This window comes from Sander vitreus, chromosome 12, assembly GCF_031162955.1.
Source record: "Sander vitreus isolate 19-12246 chromosome 12, sanVit1, whole genome shotgun sequence".
NCBI lineage: Eukaryota > Metazoa > Chordata > Actinopteri > Perciformes > Percidae > Sander > Sander vitreus.
In genome coordinates, this window is record NC_135866.1 from 19,632,722 (window position 1) to 19,644,893 (window position 12,172).

Sequence of the window (12,172 nt, forward strand, 5' to 3'; positions counted from 1 at the left end):
TCATGGGACAATGACTCAATACTAAATAAGTTAAGCCTTTCAGTAAAATAAAAGTCAGACTGGTTACCTTTCATCAGCTGATAAGCACCATGAACGACAGCTAATTCGTCACCTCTTCTACCTACTAAAAAGAATAAAATGCTGTTTGGTTTTTGTGCTTCTGTGGTTGCTTCAAATATTTGGCGTAGAGAGAAGATGTGAAAATGTTTAAGTGCCTGATTTATACATTTTTCTTATGCTCCAAAAATGTGACCTTTGGTCGTCACTTCAAACACATCTGTTACTGTAGTTAAAGGTCAAAATGCTGATTTTGGATCCATGTATGTTATCAGCTTAAAGGTCGACACAAACTATGTTTTTGTGCATTTTAAACCGGATGAACAGGAAGTGCTTTACAAAAGATAAAAAGGTTGAAAGAACAAAAGACGAGTGCAACGCTAACATTAAAACAAAACCCATTATCCCTTGGTTACCTTTTATATAATTTCAGCACCTTTTGTTGTGATCTTCTCACCAGCAGATGGCACTATCAATTAGCTGTGACCATTCCCTGTCCTTCCACACACACACACACACACACACACACACACACACACACACAAACACACACACACCAAAGCATACACTCAGAAATTCTCCATTTAGCAAATGCACTGGCTTTATTGAATGTTAAATACCAGACTCAAACAAGCACCTGTACGATGAGCTTTGAAACATACAAATGCAATATTCTTTAATACTTTTTCTTCTTTTTATTTAATGCACAAAAGGCCTTTAAGCCTTTAAGCTTGTAATTCTTGCATGCTTGTTACGATATAAAGTATGTTGCTGTGCATGAGAGCATGAGCACACATTGACATTTCCACTTTGTAGCACAGTGGGAACCCTCTCTCTGCTCCTCTGGGGGACCAGAGAGACTAGAAACAACTAGAAACATGCTCTCAGTCACAGCAGGGAATGCTATAGTCTCAGTACAGTTATCTGCCTCAATCTGGCAGTTGGCAGCATATATTGAGGTCAATGTAAGAGACAATGCAAGTGGGTGAAGCAGAATGTGACAACCAGGTGCTTTGTCAGTGTCAAAAGCAGAAAGAGGTTTCACTGATTGGTTGTGTTTGGGGAGATGCATACCACAGTTCAATGAGCGTATGTCTGGTGCCGGTATGAAGTTATGTGGGTGTGGATGAGTCTCCAGAGAGGGGGAGAAGGTCTTCACGGGGGAGGAGGGTAATTGTAGAAATCAGAAGGTCTCCATCGCCTGGCAGATCTGGGCGAACACTTCATCTGGCGACCTCTCAGCGTCAATCTGCAGACACGGACAAACTGTCTGAGACGAGGCCTTTCAAATACCATCAGTGTCTCAATATACATTTGAGGACAGCAGTCTGCTTCAGTGCAACCTCGGCAAGCTCACAGCAGAGTGGTGACCTTAATACCTGCTGTGGCATTTAAGCTTACATGCACACGCGCACGCACACACACACACCTGATGTGACATTTAAATGTTCAAACAGCTAATTTTAAAGGGACAGTTCAGTTCAACAGAAATTCTGTGATTATCTACTGACCCTCATGTCAGTGGAGACGTCAGTGAAAGGAGTAGAGACACCAAACTCACAGTAAGTTAACCCGTGCTTACATCCCAGCCTTGTATATTCGTTTAACTTTATTGTGTTTAGATAAATTCACTTTGCCTCAAAAGCTTGGAAAAGAAGGCAAATTGGCTATTTACATGTTTTTATGTAGATTTTTCTTGTATGATTTATATACAGATGGGTAACAAATCAAAGGAAAACCTGAATGAATGGATAACAAAAGCAGATGCTTCCATACAGGGCATCACTGACTGTGTTTCATATTCATTTGTTTGAGCTCATGCAGGCCGGACATATTTGTGCATGCATTACAAAATATTAAATGTCGTATCCCTGTATTCTATTTTGCCAAACAGCGCATAAAACCTAATCTGTCTTGCAGCCAAACACTTGTACTTGTGTGTCCTAAACTCCTTCACTATGTCCTATATTTTACTTAACAATCTGATCATGCACATAAACTAAAGTAGAAAAGTTCTGCCAGAATGTTGAATAAAAATATTACGGGACATAATGAGGTAAACATTGGGGACTATTGTGCCCAGGGTGCAATTTTTTGCCATCAACACTTAAGAAACTTAAAGAAGGCTGAAAATGTGTGTTTGAGGGTCTTTTAATGTGAATACATTTCAGCTGAGATGGATATAAGTAAGTTAATTCTCATGTGATGGACATACTGTTCCAGCTGTTACCCTGAGTGGGTATTAAAACCCCTAATCCTTGCAGAGTAAGCTGCAGAAACACAGGATAAAAACGAATCTCTCTCTAAAAACAACGTTACCGTGTGCAAAAGCTTCTTGCGTTCGTAATAAGCTGCCACCGCCTGGCTGTCCCTGCAGAAGCTCTCAGCCCTCCTGTGTATGACGTGGTCTCTGTCTGAGGCAGGGTGGAGGGCGGAGGTGGATCTACCACGAAACTGCAGACGACTGGACATGGTGTCGGCTGAGCAGCTCAACAGGAGCACTGCACTGGGCTCCCCCATCTGACACACAAAGCACAGGAAGAGGAAAGTCCAGGTGACAGCAGTGAATCTCAGGCTACATCTTCACTTTTACTTTATATTGTATGTCACTGTGCTGTTGTTCCATCAATGTTAGTGAATCTGTATAGCATCACTCTGCATCAATATAAAAGTAACTATTTTCTTTCATTTGTTGCTTTTGTGACAAGCAAATCATTGTCATTCTGAACAAGCCATTTCTGTTTGTCGTGCCTCCCCATTTTATACCATTATCTATCTGCATATTTGTTTTACTATGAGTCATATTTAATAAACATGTTTTACTCTGATGTCAGCACTGCATGTCAAACAAGTTTCTAAATCAAATAAGCTGAGTGTCTTTCTGCTTTCCCTCCTCACTGTGCGCTCATTTAAGTTTTTGTGAAGACATGATTTAAATTTCGAGCATGTCTGTCAGTCTGGTGCTCTGACCTTGGCCTCGTACTCCTCAGCCCGTCTCAGGTCTCTAGGGAAACCGCAGATTACGAGACCTCTCCCCTGCCGAACCGACGCCGCCACTGCATCACACAGCAGCTCCAGCAGTGTGTCCTGGATAATACACACAAGCAGCATAGGCATTAATTACCATATACACCCAAATAGGTGCTTCATATATGAATCAATCAACAAGGCTGTGGCTCCTCAAAGTGGGGCAACTCTAGGGGCCCCAAAAGCTTAAGGTTCACTGTGTGCCAATTAACAGCAAATTTGTTTGGCATATATGCTCGACTAAAGCTGAAATATGAGCCTTTCTTGAAGTATTTCCTGTCTATGAAGGGCCCTGCCTTATGTCAAAATGTAGTTCTAAGATCTTTCTTATGTTCAAAGTTGTGCTTACACGTTGAATAATCCTAAATAAACTTTATATTTATATACTGTATGTAGGTCTTGTGAATGCAAGGCTAAAAGAAAAACACTTAATACCAAAGTCCTTAAATAAAAGCTGCTCATTGGCCACCAGCACGACAATTGCACTGGACAGATAACATTGTGCAGCAGGACAAAATAACAGGAATACCTTTAATTTAAATTAACAACTCCACAAACTAGACAGGGAAAGCTTAATAAAAGTAGGATTTATACAAAGGTTTTGGTACTGGATTGCATTACGCTGAGTGAATTATATATCAACATAACCCAGGACATGATTGCTTAAAAGGAACATGGATGCCGAGGCAACTTTCCCTGGATAAATAATAACTAAAGGTAAAGAAAAAAGCTAAATAAAACATATACAAGGGCCACTGAGAATTCATTTCTAGTAGTGAGGTTTGGTGTATGAGCTTGGAACTGAAGTTATTTGTGTGGCCATATATATATATATATATATATATATATATATATATATATATATATATAGCTTCAAACTTATTTGATAAAAGCATGAGTCTAGGGGTCCAAAGCAAGAAATGTATGGTAAAAAAAATATAGGTCTTGTGTGTGTGTGTTTTGTTATGTGCTTTGTTACCATAGACTGTATAAAATGTTTGTTAGGGGGTTCTTTGTCCCAGTGTCATCTAATCAAATCAATGAACATACAACTTGTTGGGTATTATATCATACAATCTGTCCATTTCATATTGGAATATATTGGATGCACATATATTTTAACAAGCCCCCTCTGATTTTAAGAATATAGTTTAACTTTAAATAAATACATTTGTTCTCAGTTCAGACTGTGTCTTACATATGTACGTAGCTAGCATAGCAAGCTACTTCAAGCAGACAACTTGCTACTACACATGAGGCACATTCTACTTAATGGAAAACAAATCAAGTGCACCCTTTGTAATGAGACGGCCTATTTAAAGCAGTGAAATTCCACTTGCTTTTTTTGTTTCTCTGCTGCTAGTTTGCTAACTTGGCTAACACTGCTACAAACACTTCCTGCTTATGTTTGCTGCTCTTGAAGTTTTTTCTAATCAAGCTAAACATGTTAATAGTTGCATCATGTTGCTTCAAGAGCACTTTGGGGGTGAAATAATCGTGTTTGTGTGGCACCTTGTTGATGGAGAATTATTTATCATCCTCCTAGGCCACATCAACCGGGACCATACGTTAGCTTGGAACTAACGTTACAGCAACACTCGCTAAAGCTGACATGCTGCACTTCAATAAGCTCTGGTAAGTGTTTACTGCATCTTTGCTCCGTTCAATCTTGGTGTCTGCTAATTATGCTCTTGTGCTGCTGAATTTTTTTCTTTTGTTCTGGCACTTCCATTATAATGCTTTCATGCTGCTGATTGCTTTGTGACATAACATTATTGGTTGTTTGTGGTGGTTTCCTATTAAGCCAGACTCAACAACTTATATTGTATATTAGTTTTTTAGGGATGCAAATATTAATATTTACACATAATTATTTCCTGTTTATACTGGCTTGATATGCAATGCTTTTGTTACACCTAGGATAGGTAGTCCACACATTTTATATTCAGACAGAAATAAATCTTCTCACATCAATGGGTTTATGCAACAGCTTTCTATAGTGTAGCTACGATTCTTCATACCATGATTAGCTGTAACCTGCTAAGCTCTTGTTCTATTTTTAATGCTGCTGGCACTCAACCCATTGGATGTTTTTCTGCTGCATAACTTTTCATAAGAAGAGTGTTTTGGATTGTAATATGCTGAAGTTAAGAATAATTTCATGCATAGTCATGCATGATTTGCTGCATATCATTGCTGGGTTTGAATTTATCCATGTCGATTCTCAAGATACTACTCACGGTTGGCAGTTTATGAGGTACGCTTCAGTAAATTAGACCCTCATAAAGTTAATATGTGTTTGTATAATTTGCCCGCCTCCTTATCAGGGTAGAATTGTTAATAGAAACACTTCTCAGTCTAATGACAAATAAATTGCAGTCCCCAAAATGACCATAACGATTCAAGAACTTTAAGATTCACAACTTGATTGCCATTATGCAAGCACAACAAAGCTGCAAGTTGAATCAACGCCTCTCTAAAACAGTTTATTGTTAGTGTTATCAGTTGCATTAGTTTTAGCTATGTGTTTATTCCCTGTATTGTATCTAATAAGGCATATAGGATGTAATGAACTTTATGTATACAGCTCTGTAGATACAGTTTCACATAAAAAAAAAAAAAAAAAAACATTCTAATGAGTTAGCTGACTGTTATCAGGTTTTAATGGAAACTACAATTTATTTTGGCAATTTGGCTTTTATTTGACACATTGCTAACTCTCATCCTTCTAGAGAAAAACTAACAGGTAGGATTAAGAAGGGGGTAATTTATGTTTTGAGGTGACACAACCTTGTCAACAACCAACTCTACACCCCGGGCCTGAGACCCTGAGATGCCAGAAGATGCATCAAATAATGTGCAGCACCCACAGGAAATCAAGAAATCCACACACATTAATATTTATTAAGATCAACAATATGCAGCTGAGGGTGAATTTCTCCCTCAATAACACGTTTCCTATGCTCACTAGGATCACACATATATGGGGGGGGGGTTAAGGCTGGTTTTACTGACTGTACTCTCTAGTATATGTGCAGCCTTATAGAGAGCACACATGTGGCCAGACAGGAAGCTGAGGGTCTACAGATGGTCTACAGAGGGATTACAGGTAATAGAGAATATTTAATTGCACTTTCTGTGTTGCCAAGCAACAGTACAGTAACATTTTACCCAGTCGAACTCTCACTGTGTCATTACAGATTTTCTGCTCACCAGTGATTCACACACAACAGCATTTTATCTCACTTTAAGATAAACCATTAACTGATATGTGATTTTGTATTTTAGCAGTTTTTGTAATGTGTTCTGCTGTAAACCTGCACTTCAGTAATCCCACTGGGATTATTATTATTATTATCCTCCCTTTTAAATCAAAGTCTCTGTCCATAACTCAGTCACAGAACATAAAATTAAGTGTTTGGCAGTGACGATGTTGGTGAACACATGGGACATGACCTTAATGTGCTGCATAAGCTTAGACAGCTGAGCCGTGCATGAATGCCTTTGGGTTTCTCCACTTAGACGACAGAAAGCTAAAGTAAATCTGCCAGGGCTCCCTCCACAGTCTATAGTTGGTACAAAACGCTGCTGCTCGTCTCATTAACAGGACAAAGAGGCATGATCACTTCACCCCTGTTAGATTTATATTTTTGATTTTAAAATTGTATTGCTCACTTTAAGGCCTTAAATGACCTTGCTCCTGAATACATCTCCGATTAATTGACCTGGTATTTGCCCGCTCGCTGGTTACTCCCAGGTCACGGTTTGTGACAAAGGAGGATGCGCACTATGGAGCTCTCTGCCAACTCAACTCAGACACACAATGTCTCTAGCTTCTTTTAAATCTTTTCTCAAAACGTTTTTCTTTGTGAAAGCTTTTGGAAATGTTTGATAAATGCTTTTATTTATACTGTTTTTATTTCTTTTTATTTGATGTTGTTCATTTTATCGTTTTTTTTTCTTCCTCTGTACTCATGTCCTTTGGCCTTATTCTCATTTTATTTTCCTTGTCTGGTTTTCTTTCTTTTTGTAAAGCACTTTGTAACATTGTTAAGAAAAGTTCAATATAAATCAAGTTAATTATTATAATGAACCACAAGCACACGGCAAATGAATATACTGAAGCCCCCCCTCTGAGTCGATGCATTAGTTTGAAGTGTCGCAAATCGTGACAGACATGGGACATAACTCGATGAAGAATATCTTTAACCAAAAGAGGAACGTGAAGTAGTCCTTCAGAAATTGTATGTTGAAGCAAAAATATGCAATATTTCTTTATACCTTTTGTATGTATAATGTTCAGGGAAAAATTATGACATTTTGTTCTTTGCTAATTCTTTACATTTTATCTTGAATTTCATATTAATGTTACATGAATAACACTGAATTGCAAATCAGCTCCTTGTGGCAGATCTTTTTACTCTTAAATATTTCTTCAACATTACATTTTCTTATCTCATCTTTTTGTCTTTTCTCTCTGAGGCGGCGGCTTTTACTGACAACCAGACAGTCCAACAGCTGCTGCAGGTTGTGTCATTACGTGCTGATCTGGAAGTATCTGCCAGCTGCATCCGAAGAGTTTAATTTTAGTTTGTGTAATTTTGCACACCATGCTTATAAAAAATGCTCGACTAAATGGACACTGTGTCGGAACATCTTTTTCTGTCCAGACTGCAGTTCAATGGATAGCAGTTGGTGGTGAGAGACATAGGCTCGTAACTTTTGAGCTTGTTCCTGAGATCAGTTCAGAAAAAATGCACAGAAAAATTAATGACAACCATCGTCAAAGCGGCCATGCAAAGGAATTAAATCATCTGACTTTTATTTACCAGTGCTGCAGACTAATAAAATGCAATATTGACAGATCTGTGAGTTTTTATATTTTCACGATAAAAAGGGAGTAAGAAGCCTCCAGTGAAGAAGTGAATATAGAATAGTGTTGTGATTCAAAATGTCAGACTGTACAGTTAAATTAAAAAGCTCCCTGATAACCACCAGTACAGTATTTTAGTGTTACTGAGGATTAATAATTACCAGCAGCAAAATGCAAATGCTGTTCAAAATCTCTGCAGTCATGATAAGAGATGTGGATGCTGAAAATGAGGCCAGGAAGTTAAATATTTCTCATCGCTATTCCTGCCACAGTGCATATATTATTTATAATGGTTTTTAAGCTATTAATATGTCACTAGAAGGTGGGTGGTAAAATATTGCCTGTGGACAAAGATGTTCTGCTGGTAAACCATATGACCCTTGTTACCGGCTGGCTTATTAAAAGATTTCATTTCATATTATTACAAATATTAAAATGTGTGTGTACAGAGTGGCTTGACTGACATCTCCCTCACTCTCCTGTTGGTTTTGCCACCTTACACCTTATTATTTATATTAGTGCATGCTATTATGTAATTTAATTGAGCAGATATCAGAAAATGTGGACAGAAATCTGCTAATTATTTGCGAGACATTAGGGGCTGCAAATAACTATTTTCACTATTTATTCAATAGCAGATTGTTTTTATATTCATTGTAACAGTCATTTGGTCCATGAAATGTCAGAAAATTGTGAAAAATGCCCATCGCAACTTCGTAAACCTCAACGTGACGTCTTCAAACTGCTTGTTTGCCAGCCAACTAACCAACAGTACAAAACCTATGATATTCAGTTTTCTATTACACAAGACAAAAGAAAAACATTTTAGAAGACTAGTCAATTGACTAATAGCAGCTGCTTGATTCATCCTTCATAATGACTGGCTTTCCCCAGCTGCTCAGCTACTAGCACACTAGTAATGTCCAATCATTTTCATGCAGGTGTACAGTGTGGCCATTGCTCCCATAAACTAAAGATAAGCTGTCAAGTATTTGCTGGACTGAAGTCGACTCTGTCCTGATGAACATGTTTTGCGTCTTCTCAGAAAATAAATGTGTTTTCCTCTGCGAGTCTTTGGAGCAATATATGCTCAAACATGCCAGCCATGCCTGTTACAGAGTGAATAGATGTGCAATCTCTGTGCAAGCCATTTTGAGCACTCTTGACTGTATAATCCCTTTTCTATTTATTTCATTAGGTCCTTTGCAGGAAAACATGTTATACAGAATGAGTATTTTCTCAGCCTGAGGGCTGTGGTGTAACATTTTTTCAGTGACACGATGAAGGGATTTGTCTTTCTGCATCTTCAGCAGTCTCTCTTTATGAAAAAATAAATAATCTGAAATATCTTTTTTTTAGAGTAATATTATTGTGTTGGCTCAGCCTACTGCACAGCGCTCACTGCTCCCAGAGATCAGTCAGACTGTGTGGGTTTCTGTTCTTTATTCTTTGATTTTATGTTCAGACATGTTGCCAATTTGCAATCACTGCTCGTACTTTAAATCCTCTGCATGCATTATTCCAAACAAACAAACCACTTTTTCTGAGTCTGTTCTTTTCTAAACACATGATTTGATCTCTTGAAGAATGCATGTAAACAAAATAAATGCTGAAATGTAGACTTCCCTAAATGAACATACATTGTTATTTTCATATAAAATTTTAAAACTCAATTTTTGCAAAATTACTATTATCACTCCACAAATGGGCTGAGAGGCACACAATATTTTCATAAAGCATGTTTCCAGCTTAATTTTTCTTCTTGCGCTGCAAAACAACTTTGAATCAGAATACTGCAAAAGAAATGACTGCAACGGAGTGGCAAAAAGTAACTAAGAACATTTACTTATATACTGATCTTGTGTACAATTGAATTAAGTAATTCTATTTGATGCTACTATATTTTTACTCCACTACCTTTTTAGAGGGAAATTTTAGCGTTTTACGGCGTAAACAGTAATGCATCAGCCATAGTAATCCAATGATATAATGTATATTATAGTTAACCAAACCAGGTAAAGAAAAAAAAGTTCAGTAAAATAAATGGACACCATCTGGAAACACGGTCATGAAACTCTCTCGGTTAATAGTACAAAAAATTAACAACTGTGTTTGAAGTTATCTGGTTCTTTGATAAAAAGTCAAAGGTGTGTTACAGGCCTGTATACTTAAAAACTTTTAGAATTCTGTTATGTGTTCCGCTAACAGCTAGGTAGAAGCTGTAGACCTTTCTATTTATGAGTCTTGACTTTTGCACTACTTGTTTTTTTTCTCTTACTATGTTTATTAAATGTTTATAAACACCAAGGAAAATGAAAATGTGAAAATCTGCTTGGCAATAAACATGAATCTGAAGATTATGGTGTACAACAACACAAATGGTGTTGACAACACAGTCTGCAGCTTAAATCAATTAACTTTTGAAATCTGGGTCAGTTTTGGATTAATTCAGCAACTATTGTGCCATGTTTTGTTCTCATCTGCAATGACAAAGCATTTTAAACTCACTGCCGCTCTGATTTGTGCCTTTTTTTCCAGGCCACCAAGCCTCATGGGTATTGTAGTATTTAGAGCTGTGCGCCAAACTGAACAAAAAGCTGGACGTAATTAAAACTGGTGGCCTTAACATAAACTTGGACAGTAAAATTATCTGGGAGAGTCTTGTGTTTGTATGTCAAGTACCCTAAACACCTTACTGACCTCGGGCAGCAGCTCTCCTCTCTCCAGGAGGTCCCGCAGGTGACGCCCTCTGTCGCCATGAGACTGCAGCTCGTTACACAACAGGTCACCCATGGCGATGCGACGCAAGCCACACCTCTCCTCCATTCTCTCACACTGGAGAGATTTCCCTGAGCCTGGACCACCTGATAAAACACACATGCGCACAGACAACCATCGGTCAGTCTGACAAGTGATCACTGAGGCAAAATGCAGAGTGAGGCGAAGATAACGAGGACGAAATTGAGAGTGTGTGTGTGTGTGTGTGTGTGTGTGTGTGTGTGTGTGTGTGTGAGTGAGAAAAGGTGATGTGGTGAGAGGGGACAGAGTTAAAGAGAGAGGATATAAGAGAGGAAACTGATAGCAGGTGGGTAGGTGAACTGGGTATGTACGTGCACGTAAAAGGTCTGATTCATTGCCTGGGGCTCAGTGTCAGGTTATCACAGATCATTATCATCTTTTCAAACTGAATCTATGTGTACCGCCACCTCGGTTTAACATCACACACACACACACACACACACACACACACACACACACACACACACACACACACACACACACACACACGTAGTAGTTTTATACTTGTGAGGTCCCTCATTGATATAGTGCGGCACTATATTATATCAACTTATCAAACATCAACTTCACTTTACTGGTTAACCAGGTACTAATAGTGACTGGGTAAGGTTAGGTCTGGTTAAGGTTAGGCACCATCATTAGTTGCAGCCCTAAAATGTACAATAATGTAACTTAACCCTAACCTAAATTCCAGCCTTAACCCTAAAGCCACGTCTTCATCATCAAACAGGTCTTTGACCGAACTGTCCATCTAATCTAATATATTAATAAGAAATAAACCCAAACTGGTCCTCACAAAGAGCACACACACAGGCAGCATACATCCTAACAGACACAAGAAGAAAAGCACACTGCTTACTAATCAGCCAGAATTTGTTTTCTTAAAAATATTTAAAAATATTTCAGCTTGCTCCACTGCAGGACTGTGAGGTCTGTAGGTGTTTTATCACAGTCTAACTGTATTACATGGCCATGAAGCTGTGTGAAGCATCAGTAGACAGTGGTGATTTATCATAACCAGCCTTGGGCACAGTAATAAAACTCAGGATGTGCTTCACATTTATCAGTATTCTCCTCAAGTCCGAGTGTTGCTGCCCTCCGCCAAAAACAAATGTCCTCATCACCATTCTTCTGAGACCACGGAGATCATTAATTCATTCATTGTACATTCAGCACATATAAACTAATTTAACCAGCCTAAAACAGCCCCCACCCCCCATACATACTCACTAAAATAATTCCTCTGCTGCTTGACACCTCTGCTAGGAAGTAAAATAATGACCCAACAGGGCTGAAGCAAAAGCCATGAGAAGCTTTGGGACTCTCCTAGTTAGTTGGGTCAAACACCTGCTGTATAAACTGGTTATGTTGGGATAGTTTTCTCTCTCTGAGATCATTTGAAATTTAGATTAACTG

General features: G+C 38.4%; 1 protein-coding gene across 1 annotated transcript in view; it reads right to left on the minus strand.

Annotated features, from left to right (window-relative positions):
* Positions 1-639: 639 nt before the first annotated feature.
* The window catches only part of ak5 (adenylate kinase 5), a 68,878-nt gene continuing 57,345 nt past the window's right edge, over positions 640-12,172 (minus strand). The window contains exons 11-14 of the mRNA XM_078264697.1: positions 10,658-10,821; positions 3,028-3,144; positions 2,377-2,577; positions 640-1,306 (exon numbers count right to left, since the gene is read on the minus strand). Coding sequence (XP_078120823.1) covers positions 1,241-1,306; positions 2,377-2,577; positions 3,028-3,144; positions 10,658-10,821 — 548 coding nt within the window. The 3' untranslated portion in view covers positions 640-1,240. The remainder of the gene's footprint in view (positions 1,307-2,376; positions 2,578-3,027; positions 3,145-10,657; positions 10,822-12,172) is intronic.